This window comes from Hippocampus bargibanti, linkage group LG19 (genome assembly GCF_051943395.1).
Source record: "Hippocampus bargibanti isolate YZ-2025 linkage group LG19, ASM5194339v1, whole genome shotgun sequence".
Lineage (NCBI taxonomy): Eukaryota > Metazoa > Chordata > Actinopteri > Syngnathiformes > Syngnathidae > Hippocampus > Hippocampus bargibanti.
Window position 1 is genome coordinate 767,522 of NC_142752.1, and position 19,214 is coordinate 786,735.

The 19,214-nt window shown below is 50.0% G+C and overlaps 3 protein-coding genes across 3 annotated transcripts; 2 read left to right on the plus strand and 1 right to left on the minus strand.

Annotated features, from left to right (window-relative positions):
• Window positions 1-288: 288 nt before the first annotated feature.
• xkr6b (XK related 6b) lies at window positions 289-5,957 on the minus strand. The gene is made up of 3 exons (XM_089022018.1): window positions 4,796-5,957; window positions 4,316-4,512; window positions 289-4,246 (listed from the first exon to the last, which is right to left on the minus strand). Exons 1-3 carry the CDS (start codon window positions 5,380-5,382, stop codon window positions 3,321-3,323), a joined length of 1,710 nt encoding a protein of 569 aa, XP_088878144.1. The 5' UTR covers window positions 5,383-5,957; the 3' UTR covers window positions 289-3,320.
• A 169-nt stretch (window positions 5,958-6,126) lies between these two features.
• Window positions 6,127-10,282, plus strand: mtmr9 (myotubularin related protein 9). The gene is made up of 10 exons (XM_089022020.1): window positions 6,127-6,568; window positions 6,641-6,749; window positions 6,820-6,945; window positions 7,025-7,198; window positions 7,923-8,140; window positions 8,206-8,367; window positions 8,451-8,592; window positions 9,349-9,569; window positions 9,662-9,813; window positions 9,880-10,282. The coding sequence occupies exons 1-10, from the start codon at window positions 6,387-6,389 to the stop codon at window positions 10,041-10,043; spliced, it is 1,650 nt and encodes a 549-aa protein (XP_088878146.1). The 5' UTR covers window positions 6,127-6,386; the 3' UTR covers window positions 10,044-10,282.
• Window positions 10,283-12,044: 1,762 nt separating this feature from the next.
• Window positions 12,045-18,511, plus strand: tdh (L-threonine dehydrogenase). The gene is made up of 9 exons (XM_089021338.1): window positions 12,045-12,200; window positions 14,672-14,870; window positions 14,974-15,016; window positions 15,079-15,149; window positions 15,564-15,713; window positions 15,817-15,989; window positions 16,089-16,179; window positions 16,407-16,676; window positions 17,027-18,511. Exons 2-9 carry the CDS (start codon window positions 14,681-14,683, stop codon window positions 17,164-17,166), a joined length of 1,128 nt encoding a protein of 375 aa, XP_088877464.1. The 5' UTR covers window positions 12,045-12,200; window positions 14,672-14,680; the 3' UTR covers window positions 17,167-18,511.
• The last annotated feature ends 703 nt before the right edge of the window (window positions 18,512-19,214 follow it).

A 19,214-nucleotide genomic window follows, 5' to 3' on the forward strand; every position in this document is an offset into this window, starting at 1 on the left:
ATTTGAGTTATTCCGGGTTGAGTGAACGCTGGTGCGTGTGGCTGCCGCTGCTAACCCACAGAAGAAGAAAAAACGTGACTGTAAAGTGACCTTGAGAGTTTTGAAAGGTGCTTAGAAATCAAATGTATTATTATTACTATTATTATTATTATGTGGCGGCAAAAGGCAGGAGAGCAACTCACCGGTCTCCATGGACATTGAAAAAGAACAAGTAACCACTACTGCCCCAAGACAAGAGAATTGCACTGGAACAAAAAACGTACACACATTCACTCACTGTGACCGTATTGCACTTTGAAATACTGTATCTTATTTATTTGTTTCTCTTCTGGGACGAACAGTCTCATATATGAATCTACGGTAAGGCTTCACATGATATTTTCAGCGTCATAGTTATCATTTCCTCAAAAAAAAAAAAAAAAACACAAAATGAACATTAGCACCATATGTTATTATATTCATATTGTTCCCTAAAACAGGGTAAAAAGTTCCAATGCTGGACAAGACCCTTGCTTATTTTTTTCTCTTCCTCTTCCTCGTGAATGTTTTACTCATGTTTTATACTTCACCACTACGAAGAAATCCCAACAAATGTGCCATATTTTTTTTGTAATGCATAAAATGATACATAACCCGGAGGTTATTTTATTTATATAATACACACGCACAAGCTAAGGGAATATCAATAAAAGCAACCTTTTTTTCCATAAAGATTTGTTCATTTAACAGCAATTGACGTGACATCTATCTATTAGCTAGCTAGCTATTAGCTGTCTAGCTGACTGGCTGTAAACAGTCTAGCTGGCGGCTATCTATTAGCCATTTATTAGCTAACCAATAGCTAGCTGTCTAGCCGTTCGCTTTCTAGCCGTTAGCTGTCGAGCTGGCTTGCCATTCGCTGTCTAGCTGTTCGCTGTCTAGCCGTTAGCTGTCTAGCTGTTCGCTGTCTAGCTGGCTAGCCGTTAGCTGTCTAGCCGTTAGCTGTGTAGCTGTCTAGCCGTTAGCTGTCTAGCTGTTCGCTGTCTAGCTGGCTAGCCGTTAGCTGTCTAGCCGTTAGCTGTGTAGCTGTCTAGCTGTTCGCTGTCTAGCTGGCTAGCCGTTAGCTGTCTAGCCATTAGCTGTGTAGCTGTCTAGCCGTTAGCTGTCTAGCTGTCTAGCCGTTAGCTGTCTAGCCGTTACCTGTCTAGCCGTTTGCTGTCTAGCTGGCTAGCCATTAGCTGTCTAGCTGGCTAGCCATTCGCTGTCTAGCTGGCTAGCCTTTAGCTATCGAGCTGGCATGCCTTTAGCTGTCTCGCTGTCCTTTGCTCTTTTGCAATATATAGTTTTTGTCAACCGTCACAGCCAAGAAGTCTACAATCAGAACAAAAAAAACGAGATACGCACAGAGAAAAGGACATATTGATGACAGGAAGCTACACTACACCAAACACATTCGATATATCTAGACTTGTTTTGCTTTTTTTTTCCTGTCTGCAGTTTGTGCTTCAAAATATCGCATTTCCGCGTCTTGGATACAAAGAAACAAATTAAAATGGCACCGTAGAGATTTGTGTGTGTGTTTGGATTCGGGTATTGGTATTTTTTTTAGCATAACATGTTCATCTTGTTGTTTTGGAGGGCGTCTCATGTTTTGAAAAGCCCCCCCGAGGTTTAGCGTTAGCACCACTGAATGAGTTTGTTCAGCACCGGGTTGTAAACGCACCGTTTGCGAGACTCCAACGGAAAAATCGTGACATCAGAGCGTGGCGTCACTGCACAAATCAAAGATAGCTGACTGGCTGTAAACTGGCTAGCTGGCTATCTATTAACTATTTATTTCCTATCTATTAACTAGCTATTAGGTGTCTAGCTCACTAGCTGTAAACTGTCTAGCTGGCTAGCTGTTGGCTGTCTATTAGCTAACCGATTGCTAGCTGGCTAGCCATTAGTGGTCTAGCTGGCTATCTATTAACTATTTATTTGCTATCTATTAGCTAGCTATCTAGCTTTCTATTTGAGTTACTTCGGGGTTGAGTGAACGCTGGTGCGTGTGGCTGCCGCTGCTTACCCACAGAAAAACGTATCCTGTGACTGTAAAGTGACTTTGAGAGTTTTGAAAGGCGCTTAGAAATCAAATGTATTGTTAATCTTATTATCCAAATGGCCGCCATGTTTTCTGGAAGCTTGTTGAGAGTCCTGGAGACAAGCCACTGCAGCCTCAAGGCTAACGTCTTTGAGGCTAATATCTTCATCAAACATTCAACTGTAATCTACACACGCGTGTATACGGAATATTTTACAGTGATAGCTTGGCTTACGAACTTAATTGCTTCCCAGACAGAGTGTGAAAGGCGAAAAGTGTGTATCCCAAAAATTAATTTCCCATAGGAAGCCATTAAAATGAGAATAATCCGTTCCCAGATTCCCATAAAACATAATTTTCTAGTTTTCTAATCCTTAAAACTACACAAAATACACCTTATCGTATGTATAATAAATGTGCTATGGTATTATAATGACAGAAATAAACTGTACTGTATAATAAAGTGGTTTTATTGACATTTGTGATGGTCGTTGATGGCTTGATGGAATGGAGTGGCCGGTTTCGTCAGCATTAAACACTTGATGAGGAACGTCGCCTTCTTCTTTCACCATCTTGAGGAATGATCCCTTGGAGGTGCTTTCTCTGTGATCATTTTACCTTGTTCCTCATCAATTGTGTTCTGTTTAGCTGGGTTGATAGCTTTTTGCAACAAGTGTACAGATGGCTTGTGCGGGTTATTTGTGGAGCCTGATTGATGGGAATTTTAACCTTGCAGTCTACACTCTGCCTTTGAACGATCAAAGTTGAAACGAGTCCAAATGTCACTGTTTTCTCTCCATTGTCTCACTCTCTCTCTGTCGTCTGCCTGTCTCTTTAATGTTTAAACCACCTCCCCTCACTGCCGCGTTCTTGACCAATCGCGTGGCTTTAACCGGAAGACTAGGGGCGGGGAATGGAGGACAAAAACAAGCCGGCTGCCATTTTCTTTGAGGAGAACGGCCTCAGTCGCGAACGAGACATCACTCATTGTAGCAGCTCTGTGTGTATCCCGAAAAATTGTTTGTATGCCAAGGTCAAATTGTCATCAATTTAACATTCGTCAACCAAAAAGTTCGTAAGCCAAGGGGTTCGTAAACCGAGGTATCACTGTACTGTATCTATTCTATGCGTCGTGCATGTTTTTTGTTGAGGCTGGGGATGTTTCTACCCCAATGAATCGGGACCGGCACGGAAATGGAGCGACGGCGGAAGGTCAAAAGAGGCGAAGAGGGACGGACGGGGCTCAAGAGAGCAACCCTCAGAAGGACGATTCGTACTGCAGGAGCTCATAGAGGAGGGGTCCGTCCCTGTACCTGATGCCCACGGCGTTGGGGCTGACATACTGCAGCACGTTGATGGTCCTGCGCAGGCGCCGGTCCACAAAGTGGGCGTCCCAGGCCGGGTAGCGCTTCCTGGGCATGTCGATTTTGATGAGGGGTCCTCGGGGCGGGGCGTCCGGCGGCTCGGCGGACCTGACCCGGAACACCGGCAGGCAGGAGTCGTCGGCGCCGGGCTCCGACTCCTCCGCCGCCGGGGCCCCGGTGGGCGTGGGCGCCCGCGCCGGCTCGGCCTCGGGCGGCAACGGCAGCCCCCACAGCAAGCGGGCGCAGCAGGAGGCGGCCAGGACCCCCAGCCGGGGGCCGGCGGGGTGCAGGGCCCCGTAGTAGAGGACCATGCAGGCCACGCCCGAGGCGAAGCACAGGAAGACGGCGCACAGGGCGTAGGCGGCGTAGGCGTCGGTGGCCGACGGGTCGCGGTAGGCGTACCAAAGCCCGCTGAGGAGGGCGTTCTCCAGCAGGACCAGCGTGTAGTACGCCGCCATCCGCAGCCGCGCCCGCCCCTCCCGCACGTTGAACCAGCAGAAGACGTAGACCACCCCCACCACCATGTTGAACAGCACCTCCTCCCACTTGGACATGCAGAAGTCGGTGCCGCCGTGGATGACCCAGAAGGCCATGGCGCACCAGTGGAGCACCACGAAGATGCCAAAGTAGATGTGGAAAACCGAGGCGAACAAGGCGAAGGACAACACCCGCGACGAGATGGTGAAGAGGCGCCACAGCAGGTGCACCGCCGCCCCGCGGTAGCTCATGCTCCTCTGGTCGTCGCGCGAGTCGCGCAGGAGCTTGTGGTAGGACGCCAGCACCCAGGCCAGGGACAGGAGGGACGACGCCACCGAAGAACCTGACAAACACGGATCGGGGGTACTTTTGGTCCCGTCCCGGCGGACGCCGCGCCGGCGTTAGCGCTTACACTGCTGCCACACGGCCCGGTTGCTCTGGATCATGATGCAGAGCTGAAGCACCAGCTGGGGGGCGCTCTCCAGGAACGTCTCCAGCAGTCGCAGCATGTTGACGTCGGCGTACTCGTACATCATGGCCCAGTAGAAGCGGCGCCGGTTCTCCTTCTGACGGTGGCTTTGAACGCCCAAGTACATGGTGCGGACGTACCTGACCACCAGGACAACAAAAAATGAAGAGAGCCCATTCCTAACAAGGAGCCGGAAATGGGAGCCCACTTTATTTTTATTATTATTATTTGTCCTCTATTGCCCGCCCCCAGTCTTCCGTTAAAGCCGCACGTGATTGGTCGATATCCGTGTTTGCAGGGTGGTCTAGTGGCGTTTGAAGACACTTCACGCGCGCAATTGCGCACTGGTTGAGGATCAGGCTAGTTTGTGCACGACGACGGGTTTTGCCGCCTAAAAGCGACGCGAGGCTACGCGAGCCTTACCTCCACACCTGGCCCATCTGCAAGACGTGCAAGGCGCTCTGCCACAACCAGACGGACAGACGGCAGCATCGATCCCGCTGCAGGCCGGCGGCGGCGGCCCGGCGTCCGCTCAAACCCCGCACCGAGCCCAACGCGCCCTCGGCGTAATCCTGCACGAACCACCTGAAACTGAGGATCTGCACCAGCACCGAAGGAACCAACACGAAGAAGAGCGTGACGGCCGACCACAGGAAGTGGCGGCCGCGGTAGTAGTGGGCGGCCAGCCACACGTCGCTGCACACGTCCCAGAAGAAGACGAGGAGAGCCAGCACGATCCACAGGCAGTCCAGCCACAGGCGGCCCCGTTCCTCGTAGGGCGGCGGGCCGGTCCCGGTCCCCGTCCCGGTCCCCCCTCGCCGCCGCGCCCGCAGGTAGTGCAGGCAGGCGCTCCGGCAGCCCCAGTAGCACGACGACGTGTTGCAGCAGTGGCAGATGTGGAAGGAGCTTCCGCCGTCGGGCCCTTCCTCTCCCGCGCCCACCGCCTCGTCCAGGTCGCGCAGCTGGGCGAAGCCGGAGACCGCCCCGCGGCCGTCGGACTTGGCTGCCATCTTGGCCTCGTCCTCGTCCTCGTCTTCGTCCTCCTCCTCCCGACGACGCTTCCCGGACACCTGTTTTCCCCCCGCGGCCGCCGAGCCATTTACGAGCCGTCGCAGCTCGCCCAGGCTCCGGGCTCGGACGGCGCGCGCACGAAGCAGCGGATGGCCCCCATTTACCCCGCGCCTTCTACCACTTTTACCGCGAGCAAGAGCGTCGAAACAATTTTTGGGAGGTCCGTTTCATTCGACGCCCCCTCCTCCCCGTTCTGCTGCTGTTGCTGCCTTTTCGACCCTCCCCGCATCCCTCCTCCAGCTGCAAGCCTCCGCCGCCCCCCTCCCCGCTGGTCCTCGGCGACGTCATTCATCCCCCACCTCTGCCCCCTCCCATCCCAGATAGCGAGATAGCTAGCCACCCAGCTGTATCGCTATAGAGCTAACAGCTAGCTAGCTAGATAGCCGGCCAGGGAGCTAAACAGCAAATAGATAGATAACGACAGCCACATTCGCCAACATTCACTCAACCAGGCAATAGATAGCTAATAGCCAAAACGTGTATCGCGAGTTACAAGAAAATGCTCATTAAAAAATACAATAAACGAATAACAAAATGAACTGTGGGGATTTATTATAAGTGGGTGTAAAAACGAGTCACGAAATTCACTGGTTCGGATGATATTTTGAGTTCCGTCGCGAGTTTCCTTGCGTTCCTCGCTTGTTTCCAGTCGGCGTGTTGTTGATGAGGGACTCGCGATTTCCGCTTGTCACAAGGTAAACAGTCGAGTTATTGAACAAAAAAAATGCAACTTATCGTTCTACACGCGGCTGTTTTCCGTGCAAGTTCGTAACACGCGTGGTTTTCGCCTCTGGTGTAAACTTTATCTTATCTCTGTGGCCTGTTTCGCTCGTTCGCTTTCGCCGTTTCGCTCCCCGTCCGCAGCTAGCGGTAATTGCGAGCATACGCGCACACGGTAGCGCCTTCGTGTCCCTTTCGTACCGGTCCGTGGTCAGGCGTCATCATGGAGTTCGCCGAGCTGATCAAGACGCCGCGGGTGGACGGGGTGATCCTCCACCGACCCTTGATGCCCGCGGTGGAGGGAACCTTGTGCCTGACGGGCCACCACCTCATCCTCTCCTCCAGGCAGGACAACACGGAGGAACTGTGGCTGCTTCACTCCAACGTCGACGCCATCGAGAAGAGGTCGCAAAGGCGGCCGCGTCGCCGTATCTCGGACGTAAAGGGTCCGTTCATATCTTGAATCGTCTCTTGTAGGTTTGTGGGCTCCGTCGGTAGGATCATCGTCAAATGTAAAGACCTGAGAGTGATCCAGCTCGACATTCCCGGGATGGAGGAGTGTCTGAACATTGCCAGTTCTACAGAGGTACAAACAAAAAGCCAAAAGCGACGTGGTTGAATGGAGTCTTATTTTGCTCTTCTTTCCTGCTGTCAAGGCCCTCTCCAGTCTCGATTCCATCTCCCTGACGTACCCTTTCTTCTACCGGCCCATGTTTGAGGTGGTCCATGACGGATGGAATTGTTTCCGTCCCGGTGACGCTTTGAAGGAGCTGGAGTCCATGGTAAGGCGTCCGTCCCTCCGTCCGTCCGCAGACATAGCGGCCCTTTCGGCTTCTCTTCCCCACCGCATTTCTCTCGCAGACGGACGAGTGGCGGCTGAGCGAAGTCAACAAGGACTTCAGCGTGTGTCCGTCCTACCCTGCCCTGGTGGCGGTGCCCAAGGGCGTCGACGACGAGGCGCTCAGAGCGGCGGCGACCTTCCGTCACGGCGGACGATTTCCCGTGCTCAGCTACTACCACAAGAACAACGGCATGGTGAGCAAATCCTGTACACTTGATGCAAAACGCTCTCAACCAAGCTAAACGGAACACAATTGATGAGGAACTAGGTAAAATTATCGCACGAGTAAGCACGGCAACTTCACTCAAGAGGCAACCTGGAAGTTCCTCATCCATTGATGATTTCAAGGCTAGCCACGGATGGTTCGAGAACTTTACGCGTCGTACAGGGATTCATAGTGTCATTCGTCATGGTGAGGCAGCCACTTCTGACGATAAAGTTGCCAAAGCTTACAAGGAATCATTCCTCAAGATGGTGGAAGAAGAAGGCTACGTTCCTCATCAAGTGTTTAATGCTGATGAAACCGGCCACTCCATTCCATCAAGCCATCAATGACCATCATAAAGGTCAATAAAACCACTTTATTATACAGTACAGTTTATTTCTTTAATTACAATACCATAACACATTTATTATACATAAAATAAGGTATATTTATATTATATTATATATTATATTTTATATTTTTAAGGCTTACAAAATTAGAAAATGATGTTTTATGGGAACCTGGGAACGGATTATTCTCATTATAATGGTTTCCTGTATGAAATTAATGTTTGGGATACACACTTTTCGCCTTACACACTGTGTCTGGGAACCAATTAAGTTTGTAAGCCAAGATATCACTGTATTTTATTGAACCGGACTGGATTTGTAAATTTTTTTTGTGTGTCCATTTCGCCCGACCGCGGGTCAAAGGTGATGATGCGGGCGGCCCAGCCTCTCACCGGCACCAACGGGCGGCGCTGCAAGGAAGACGAAAAGCTCATCAACGCCACCCTGAGGCCGGGCAAGCGCGGCTACATCATCGACACGCGCGCCATCAACGTGGCCCAGCAGGCCAAAGCCAAGGGGGGCGGCTTTGAGTCGGAGGCCAACTACCCGCAGTGGAGGAGGATCCACAAGGCCATCGAAAGGTCATGACCTCTTCCCGGCGTGCCGATCGACGGCTGACGTCAACCCCGGGGGGGTTCTTCACCAGGTCCGGCGTCCTGCAGGAGAGTCTGATCAAGCTGGTGGAGGCGTGCAACGACCAGTCGCACAACATGGACCGCTGGCTCAGCAAGCTGGAGGCGTCCAATTGGCTGGGCCACGTCAAGGAGATCCTGACCGCCGCCTGCCTGGCGGCTCAGTGCATCGACAGGTTCCCAAGCTCCGCCCCCCCACCCGCCATTTCGATTTGGTGTTAGGCGCCGCCTCACCGCCATGTATGCCGCCGCGTCCCAGGGAGGGCGCGTCCGTCTTGGTCCACGGCGCCGAAGGCACGGACTCCACGCTCCAAATCACCTCCTTGGCTCAGATCATCTTGGATCCCGGACGCAGGACCATCCGAGGCTTCCAGGGCCTGTTGGAGCGAGAGTGGCTCCAGGTGAGTCGAGATGGGAATTCCGACTCTTTTCAGAGAGCCGATTCTTTTGGCTCGGCTCACTAAAAAAGGTCAGGCTCTTTTGGCTCCCAAATGGCTCTTCAGTTTGTTTGCTTCTGGTGATGGGAATTGTGGCTCTTTTCAGAGAGCCGGTTCTTTTGGCTTGGCTCACTAAAACGATGCGGCTCTTTTGGCTCCCAAATGGCTCCCAAATGGCTCCTCAGTTTTTTTTTTTTTTTGTTGCTTAAATTAATTGACTATCAAAGATCGTGTAAATTATGTGAAAAACGAATTAGTCATGTAAAAAATACACGATATCAAATATTTGTATTTATATGGCTTGCTTTATATGTGCACAGAGAGCATCCACTTTCCCTGTGGTTACTCTGGTCTGATGATCAGCTGTCACTAATTTGCTTTTCAGATTAATAATGCTATCATACCAAGTAGTAAAAAATATCATAATTGAATAATAATAACCGCATAATGTGATAACATTTGTCCTAAACACCTCTCTCCCCCGTCTCCTCACTGCTGCGTGTGTCTGTAATTCTCCCCTCCCTCCTCTACCACAGATATCGACCAATCACGTGCGGCTTTAACCGAAGACTGGGGGCGGGGAATAGAGGACAAAAAAAAAGTCGCCTACTTGTTAGGAGCCGGCTCTCTTCGTTCACCTCAGAGAGCCGGCTCTAAGAACCGTCTCGTTTGCGAACGACACATCACTAACGCGGAGCCCACGTGTCTTTTTGCGTGCAGGCGGGTCACCCGTTCCGGCAGCGCTGCGCCCAGTCGGCCTATTCGGGTGGCAAAGCTCGCCAGGAGGCTCCGGTCTTCCTGCTCTTCCTGGACTGCGTTTGGCAGATCCTGCGTCAGTTTCCGTGTTCCTTTGAGTTTGGCGAGGCCTTCCTGGTGCTGCTTTTCGAGCACTCGTACGCGTCCCAGTTTGGCACCTTTCTGGGCAACAGTGCGGCGGAGAGGTCAACTTTACGCTTCGTTCGCAAGAAAACAAAACAATCCCGCACGTGGCCTGCAAAAGCTGAAATGGCTCCTTGTCTCTGATTACCCACAGGGCCAAACTGTGCCTGGCTGACAAGACGGTGTCGCTGTGGTCGTGGGTGAATCGGCCGCAGGAACTGGAGCGTCTGGCCAACCCGCTTTACGAGCCCAACGCTTTGGTCATCTGGCCCTCGGTGGCTCCGCAGAGCCTCCTGCTGTGGGAGGGTAAGACCCCACGCCCCCTCCAGCTGTGGATTTTTGCTGAAAACGCCTTCCTCTCTGGGATCTCAGGTGTGTTCCTGCGCTGGAACCGTTCGTCCAGGTGCGTGGACGAGGCCCACGAGGAAATGCTGCACATCGTCCAGTACAACAAGGAGCTCCAGAACAGAGTCAACCTCCTGCGCCGGCAGCTGGCCCAGTTGGAGACCCAAGACCCGCTTCTGCAAACGCCCTAGGACCGACCCTTGACCCCTGGTACAGCCGCTAGATGCGGACCTGCCTGGAGCTTTTTTTGTCGCTGAGCAAAGGAACTTTATTTTGATTTTTTTTTTTATCACATTACACTGGATGCCCAAAAATGGTGATTTGACAAATTTCTGATCAAGGATGGAGGCGACTCTGCTGCAAAATACCCCCCCCTCCCCCCAAAAATGAATATAAACCCATAAATATAACTGCACTTATTATAAAAGCATGACATTATCTTGCATTTCATCAAAACTGCGAGACTAATAAAGGTCAATCCAATCCAAAACATTGCACTCCTTCTGTCATGCACATCTCGGCCACATGAGGGCAGTCTAATACCGTCCTGCAAACCCTAAATTAACAAGAGAAAAAAGATAGGAAGCTAGCTAGCTAATAGAATGCTCGAAAGCTAGCTAATAGCTAGCTAGCTAACTAGATGTTTCCTTACTCAAATAGCTAGCTAGCTATATTGAAAGGCGTTTATAAATTATTATATTGTATGATTATTATACTTTCATTCCTTTCATCACTTTGCTGCGGTGAAATGTAAATTTCTCCACTGTGAGACTAATAAAGACAAATACAATCTATTAGCTGGCTAGCTAGCTTTCTATTTGAGTTACTTCTGGGTGGCTGCCGCTGCTCACCCACAGAAAAACTTATGACTGTAAAGTGACCTTGTGAGTTTTGAAAGGCGCTTCGAAATTAAATGTATTACTATTATTACAATCCAATGTTGCTAATAGATAGCTAGATAGCTAATGTTTCCTGACCCGATTATTATTATTCCAATTACCTTTTCTATCTCCACTTGCGAACGCGTCTTACCACTGTTCTGAGTTCTTATTCTTCCTAGGTGAACGTGATCCTTACCCGACAGCCAAAAAAAACCGCTTGTTTGACATATATTTTTTGTTTATTTACATGCAAACCAATGCCGGTTTCGTTGTGTCGCTTTTATTTTGAAGGTGGACCACGCCGTTCGCTCGCCTCTTGTTTGCCGCAGACTACCGTAATGCAGTGTTGTTGTTGCGCTTTCTACTATGGTAAAGGAGATTTGTGGGATTCAGGAAAAAAAAAAAACAAGACAAGCGGTGGTGTACGTCTTGGCTCAACCGTAGTTTACTTCGAATGCCCAGAGGTAATACAAACGTATGAGACAACTTCCTGTACAACAATGTAAATCGGTCCGACACGAAACACTAAACGAAGCAGGCGTTCCTCGATTAAATAAACATTTTAGATGTACAGTATACCATTTGTGAACCAGTGTAACCACGCGATTTGCTTTACCTGTAACCAAAATACGACATAAGGTACTTTTTAAACCTGTCACATTGTCTTGTCAATCGAAGTGGCGGGTCATTTGACTTGGATTTTGCGAGTGGGGGCTAGCTTGACCGCAGTAAACATTTGGTGACCGCAGACGTGATGGTGACGCGTGGGATCAGCTGACTGCTAGCTGTTTACCGGACCACCAGTCGCCCTTGGCGTCCCAAAAAGGACGGCGTGTGAAGGCCACCGCACTAAACCTTCTACAACTTTGTTTAGGGGGATGTGTTATTGATTAACTCGAGTCCTTTTGTGTGTTTGTGTGCGATAGCGTGACACACACAGGCGCCCCTCCCGCCACAAAAGGAAACTAATTGAAGGCGCCTAAAAGCGCTTCAAATTTCACGAATGGCGGCGGGCGTGTCTGAGCCAATCCCATCTAACTCGAGATCCACCCTCGCTGTGGTTTCCAGCCAATCAAATCGCGTAAAAACCAGACCGCGCTCACGCTCGCGCCTCGTGACAATTTCCACCGAGGATGGGCTGCCCACCCGGACGTGTTTTAGCAACGGATGAGCCGACAACAAACGCAGCCAATGGAAAGCGTCCTTGTTTCGTTCGAGGGTAAACAAGCAAAGGTCCCCACCCACTGTGCAATGGCGTCACGGGGGGCGTGGCGGGCGTCCCAACCCGCGCCGCACCTCCGGGCGCGGACCAATTAGCGACGAGACCGGCTTGCCGTGAATGCAGCTGCGATAAATAGCAGCTGATGCAACCCTGGCCCCAGATAACACTTCAGCCAACAGTCGTCGCCATAGGAAGCCCCCCCACGACCCCCAAAAGTAACGCCAAAGCCAATCCAACCGACTGTGGTGAGTACTCTCGAATTCAAGTCGATTAACTAGAATGAGGACCACTTCCGCCTTGAAAAGCGTCTTCCATTTGTTGTTATTTCGCCATTACAAGACCCTTTTTGATTCTGTTAGCATACCTGTCAACCTTGGCTTATAAATGATTACAATTCCCGTATAAAAGTTGTAGTACGCCGTACATTATTTGAAATGATAAAAAAACGCTAACACAAGCGGCAATGCAGTTTACCGCGCATGCGCACATTATGCTTTCACACGCCCGTGCGCAGCGATAAAAAATAGATACATATGATCGAGTATTAGCTCCCCTTATTAATGATTGCAATTCCCTTTATTAAGCGATAATTAACCTTGCAAAATTATAAGTCGGACTCAAGTATACGTAACTTGAAGTACTTTTTTTGATGGAGAGAACACAAACACCCGACTCTTTCAGTTAACCGAGCTGCAGACAGCGAGAGTGTTCTCAAAGACGGAAACGGAAATACAAAATAAAAGGAAAACAATGTGACGCGCATCATCGAAAAAAGACTCGATATATTAATACATTTATAATAATATTTTAACCTAACACTTTGGTTACAAGCTAATATTAGTAATTTATTTCCTTCAGTTCGTACTTGGTCATCAAGGCCAGTTTTCAGTTCCCTCTTCGCCATTGAGGCCACTTCCGGTTGCCGCCCCCAACGTTTTTCGTTGTAAATACAGAGCGGCGGCGAGTTGGGGGGCGAAGTTGTAGCATCAATCCGCGACGTGGCGTCTCTCCTACAGCCTGCGAGGCTAGCGCGTGTCGGGGGGAGGGTCTGGGGGGGGTCTTCGACCCTGATGCACCGCAAGAGCGAACACGGCTGCCCACGTCAGCCTCTTTTCGTGCGTCACTTTGTTTATACGCGGCCACAAAAAGGGCTGTTGCTCCACTAAACGGAGGACAACACAAAGGCGGTGCGCCGCCTAATGTTTTTTTTTCTGTCGTGGGGGGGATAGCTCGACCCCAAAACAAAAAAAAACAACGCCCTCGCTTGCTGATTGGACGCCGCAAAGGCAGGGCAACGTGCTATAAAAACTCTGCAAGTTGCTCGCCTCTTTCCTTTTTGGGAGAGCTTCACGGTGAGTTTTCGTCTTGGTCTACCGCAGAAAAAAAACGTTAAATTGGGATGAGATGAACAAAAAAGGCTTGGAACGATTGACGATGAGCTAAAAGTAATAATAAAAAATAGGTCCCCTCAAACGCTTCGTGTCGATTTGCATGTGAAAAGGATGGAAATAGCTTGACGTTTCCCGACGCGTGTCCTTTAAATGGACTCGAATGTCACCTCGAGATAAAAAAAATGGGTGGTCGTAACTCGAGGGACAGTTTTAGCTCAAATCGAGGACTGTAGTTCCCGTCCCACATGTGCACGATGACGTAAGCGCGAATTTCCAGGCTGACAAAATCACGGTTTTGGAAATGGGGCGGGGGAAGGAAAAACTTGAATTGTATCTACCGCGGTCGTACTGACGTCACAAACGTTTATTGTGGAACATTTAAAAACAATTCACATGACGATAAATTCGACAAGACGTCCAGTAAATAAGCAAACGAATAACGTACCGTGTGCGCCGTGTAAACCGGAAGTAGACAAACTTTAATGACGTCATTTCCTTTCTCTTGCGAGTTGTCTCGTTATTGAGCGATTTCTCTCACGTGACACGGAACCGGAAGTCATCTTGACAAAATATAAATAAAGTATTGAAGACGATTTTGAGAAGAAAAAAACGTACACATGAAGGTTCATCTAGAAGCGTTAAACACTTTGACAAAACAACAAGACCAAATAAATTATAATTTTCTTGTCATGGCAACCAATTACATACAATAATAATAATATAATCATAATAATGATAATTAATAAGAAGAATCCATTTCATTTCTAAGCGCCTTTCAAAACCGTCAAAGTCACTTTAGTCACAGTATGAATTTTTCTTTGTGGGTGAGCAGCGGCAGCCACACGCGCCAGCGTTCACTCAACCTGGAAGTAACTCAAATCGATAGAAACAAGCTAGCTAGCCAATCGATAGCCACCAGATACCTAGCTAGATAGCCAGCCAGCTAGATAGTGAATACATAGCTAGCTAGCCAGCCAGAGCTAATAGATAGCAAATAAAAAGTGGCATGAGCATTGGCAAGATAATGGAACCTTTTCGTGACTTTTTTTTTTCCGTTTGTGAGGTTGGAAAACGCGTCCATTGAAGGAAGTGAAGACATTTTTGGGCACCTTTTGAAAATACTCCAAATAGTATTGGCTTGTTTTTATCTATTTGCCTGTTGGTGAGTGCGCATGTGGTTTATGCCCCCCCCCCCCCAATTTTTTTCCCCCTGCGGTGGGCGTCAACTTGCATTCCCGGCCATGTGCACAACTGAGCCTTTGTTGCCGCCGAAGCGGCCTGGGGTGGCTTTTCCTCTGTGAAAAATCTGAACCGGACCCTCCCAGGTACCCAACATGCCCGCCGTCTTCAGAACGCTCAGTAAGGTGGCCAAGCGGGCGGCGGCGTGCGGCTGCCAAGCCCCGGCGGCGGCGGCGGCGGTGACCACGCGCTCCATCAGCTTCTCGCCACGCCAGGTGACGTCGGACGCCAGCTTCCACTCGGTGTCCTTCTCGGAGACGGACCACCCCAAAGTTCTCATCACGGGTGAGCAACTAACCCGGCGCGGCGACTCCTCGTTTTGCATTTCCGAGTTGACGATGGCGGCCATTTGTTGTTTTTTTTTTTTTGCTTGACTCGTCAATTGCAGGTGGTCTGGGGCAGCTCGGCGTCGGGCTAGCAAAACTCTTACGGTAAGAAAGCGTCGCCGAAGCGTTGTTTCGCGGTGGTCTGAAGGTGACTTGTTGTCGGGCAGGAAGCAATTTGGCAAGAACAACGTGATTCTCTCGGATATCAGGAAGCCCCCAAGCAATGTCTTCCACAGCGGTACGTCAACGCCTCTTGTCGGGTCCATACGCAAAATTACTGCTCGCTAGCCTGCGCACTGCTCATTAGCTTGCACGCTTGCTTTCTGCTGTCTCTCGCAGAAGTATATTGATGCTAAGGTTAGCATCGTCACCAGTATCATCCAATCAAAATAGCGCTTTTAGCCAAACGCTCGGTCGGTATCATCCAATCAAAATTGCGCTTTCCGCCAACTGCAGCCCAAACAGGAAATGAACAGCGAAAAAAAATGTATGAAGTTTCATCTGGGAGCCAGATGCAATCGTCAAAAGAGACATCTGGCTCAAGAGCCAGATATGGCTCAAGAGTCAGATATGGCTGAAGAGTCAGATCTGGCTCAAGAGCCAGATATGGTTTCCGACCCCTGATCTCAGTTGTCCCACGTCTCTCGCTCAGGCCCGTTCATCTACTCTGACATTTTGGACTACAAGAACCTGCGCGAGATCGTGGTGAACAACCGCATCACCTGGCTGGTGCACTACAGCGCCTTGCTGAGCGCGGTGGGCGAGGCCAACGTGGCCCTGGCCAGATCGGTCAACATCACGGGTGAGGCCCGCCCGCCCGACCGCCGCCGCCGCCAAACGTTTTTGTGTCTCGGCCCTGGTTGACGACTCTCGGTCGCGGCGGTCGCCGCCGCCGCCGCCGGCAGGTCTCCACAACATCTTGGACATCGCCGCCGAACACGGCCTGCGTCTGTTTGTCCCCAGCACCATCGGCGCCTTCGGGCCCACGTCGCCCCGCAACCCCACGCCCGATTTGTGCGTGCAAAGGCCTCGCACCATTTACGGCGTCTCCAAAGTCCACGCTGAGCTCATGGGCGAGGTACGATGAATTACGAGCTGGCTCGCTAGCTAGTAATTGCTAGCTTATCTGTCTGTGACGGACGGTAACGCAATGTCGCCCCCATCCCCCACCTGGCAGTACTACCACCACCGCTACGGTCTTGACTTCCGTTGTCTCCGCTACCCTGGGATCATTTCGGCCGACTCCATGCCCGGCGGCGGCACCACAGGTGAGCCGTGAGCGTATTTCTTCCCAAAGGCCGGCGTGGCGCTCCGTGTGGTTTTGTTTGTTAGCTAAAGCGTTGGTCAGCCGAGGTATCGCTGTATTTGTGACGTGTGAGCTATCTATGGCGTCTACATCGCCGTCAGGTCCCAGCACGTCATACGCTAGTGATGTAACGGTTGATTTGTAAGCCTTCCGGTCAATCCATTGAGCCTTTTTGCGTCCCCCCTTCAGACTACGCCGTCCAGATCTTCCACGACGCCATCAAGACGGGCAAGTTTGAGTGCTTCCTGCGGCCCGACACGCGTTTGCCCATGATGTACATCGACGACTGCTTGCGCGCCACCCTGGAGGTTCTGGAGGCCCCCGCCGAGACGCTGGGCATGCGCACCTACAACATCAACGCCATGAGCTTCACGCCCGACGAGTTAGCGCGCGAGCTGCGCAAGCACATCCCTGAGCTGCAAGTCTCGTACAACGTGGACCCCGTTCGGCAAGCCATCGGTAAATTGGATTCCGTTGCCGTTAGCTTAGCCACTTGCGTGGGCGTTCTGTCTCGAGATATTATTATTATTATATTATTATTATTATTATTATTATTATTATTATTAGATAGATAGCTAATAGATGCATAGCCAACCAGATAGATAGCCAATAGCTATTCAGCTAAACAGCCAACAGCCAGCCAGCTTGATAGATAGCTAATAGCTAGATAGCAAGCAGCCCGCTAACAGCCAGCTAGCTAGCCAGATAGCTCATTTGTTTCCTGACTTGACTTGAAGATTGTAAAAACATGAGCTGAACATTTAGCTTCCTTGCGTGCTAACGTGCGGTTCCTTCCTTCCTTCCGGCAGCCGACTCGTGGCCGATGGACTTTGACGACTCCAACGCCAAACGCGACTGGGCCTGGAAGCACGAGTACGACCTGCCCGAGCTGGTCCAAACCATGCTCAACTTCCTCAGCGGCGAGACGCGCATGGCCCGCGTCAACTAGCACGCCCGTGCTAAGCTAACGCGGCTTCTTGTACATAATGTAAAGAGTGACCAAAGAGGGACGGCACTTTTGGGTGGCCGCTCGCTGTACATAGTCGTTTGGATTTCCTCTCGGACTTTTCCAGGGGTGAGTCATGGTGGACGGGGGGAGGCGGTCGCCTTCATGGGTGGGGGAGGAAAAAGAAACCTTTTTGCTGCATCACCAACGATTGCCTAACAAGGATTGCAAAATTGTGGCCATTTTCAAAGTGGGAAAATCAAGGAGGGATCCAAAAGCTATTAGCTATCTAGCTAGTTAGCTAACTGTCTAGCTGGCTATCTATTAGCTATCTGTTAGCTAGCTAGCTTTCTATCTATTTGAGTTACTTCCGGGTTGAGTGAGCACTGGTGCATGTGGCTGTCGCTTACTATCTGGCTGGCTAGCTACCTATCTAGCTAGATATCTATTCACTATCTAGCTGGCTGGCTATCTAGCTAGGTATCTGGTGGCTATCGATTGGCTAGCTAGCTAGTTTCTATCGATTTAAGTTACTTCCAGGTTGAGTGAACGCTGGCGCATGTGGCTCCCGCTGCTCACCCGCAGAAAAAAACGATCCTTTGACTGTAAAGTGACCTTGAGAGTTTTGAAAGGCGCTTAGAAACGAAAGGTATTATTATTATTATTATTTTTTTTATTTATTATTTTATTATTATTGCGAGGTTACAAAAAAAACAACCAAAATGGCGCCCATTGATGCAACTTGGGCGGGCTTTGCAAAATGGAATCGTGTGCAGCTGGGAAATCGCTTTTCTTGATTCCGCAGCATAATTTAGTCTATTTTTTTTCGGTAGCCATTGAAATATTTAAAGCTGAATTTTCTTTTTTTTTTAGGGGGGGGGGGCGGGGCTTATGGCGAGACATGTCAGTATTGTATCGACGAGGAGTTGATTGTTTTTCATGAAAAAAGGTCATTTTTCTTCTGCTTGTGGGTTGAAAATAAAGAATTATTTGTGCATATTTGGCCTACTTTTCTACACCCCACATCCACACACCCTATTTTTAGAATCTGAATCTTTATTGTCAATTATGTCGAACACACACAAACATTTAGCCAGCAACGTTAGCAAATTCCCCTTTGAAAATCGCCACGCGACATTTTTAATGTTTAATTTTAATGCAGGCTCAAGGACACTTTCTGTCACCAGGCAGTCAGGAGACTCAACTCCCTCCCAGCCCTGCCCTCCCCTGCCCCTCCCTACTGCCACACTCACCGAACTCTGAGTACACGCTGTACTATAATCTGTGTACGATCATCACGCTGTACTATCATCCTGGACTATATATATATATATATACTGTGCTATCATGCTGTTCTTTCTGTTTTTTTTTCCTGCAAGACCTCACTTCAACCCTTGTTTGTTTTTGTATTACATCACTTTACATACGACACGACCTCACTTTACATTCACAACTGTCTTTTTTAGCCACATTTTAAGTGCCTTGCACGCTAGGTCCGAGAGGACATGAATTTCATCTGTGCTGTATGTCATGCAGATTAGCATATTAGCATATTTGACAATAAAGCTAACTTTGACTTAAACATCAAACAGGAAATACATTTGAACAGACGTGAAGTGAAGGTTGCCAAGCTTGATGTGGCTTTTGTCGACCATGCAGACGGACGGACGCCTCAGGGGTGGCGATGGCCGCCATCGCCACGGCAACGCTTTCGAAGCCCACTATTGTCAAGGAGCGCTTGGCCCACTGCCCCCGCATCTTATCCTTCACCACCTCCCCTCTTGATCCCACATAAGCCTCCGCAAGCAGTGGGAATCCCGCCGAGCGCTCCCATTGGCTGACGTTAGGCAAGCCTGCGGCTTACATAACAGGCTTGACAAGGAAGGACTCTTCACGTGCACTTACTGTACTGTACTCGAAGGAGGGGAGAAGAAACAGATTTCTAACGGCAAACAAACATATGGAAGAGCATTAGGGCCAGGTTGGAAGATATCTTTTTTGAGAGATGGGCTATTATTTGGAGAAAGAAAGTCGCAAAGTTGCGACTTTCA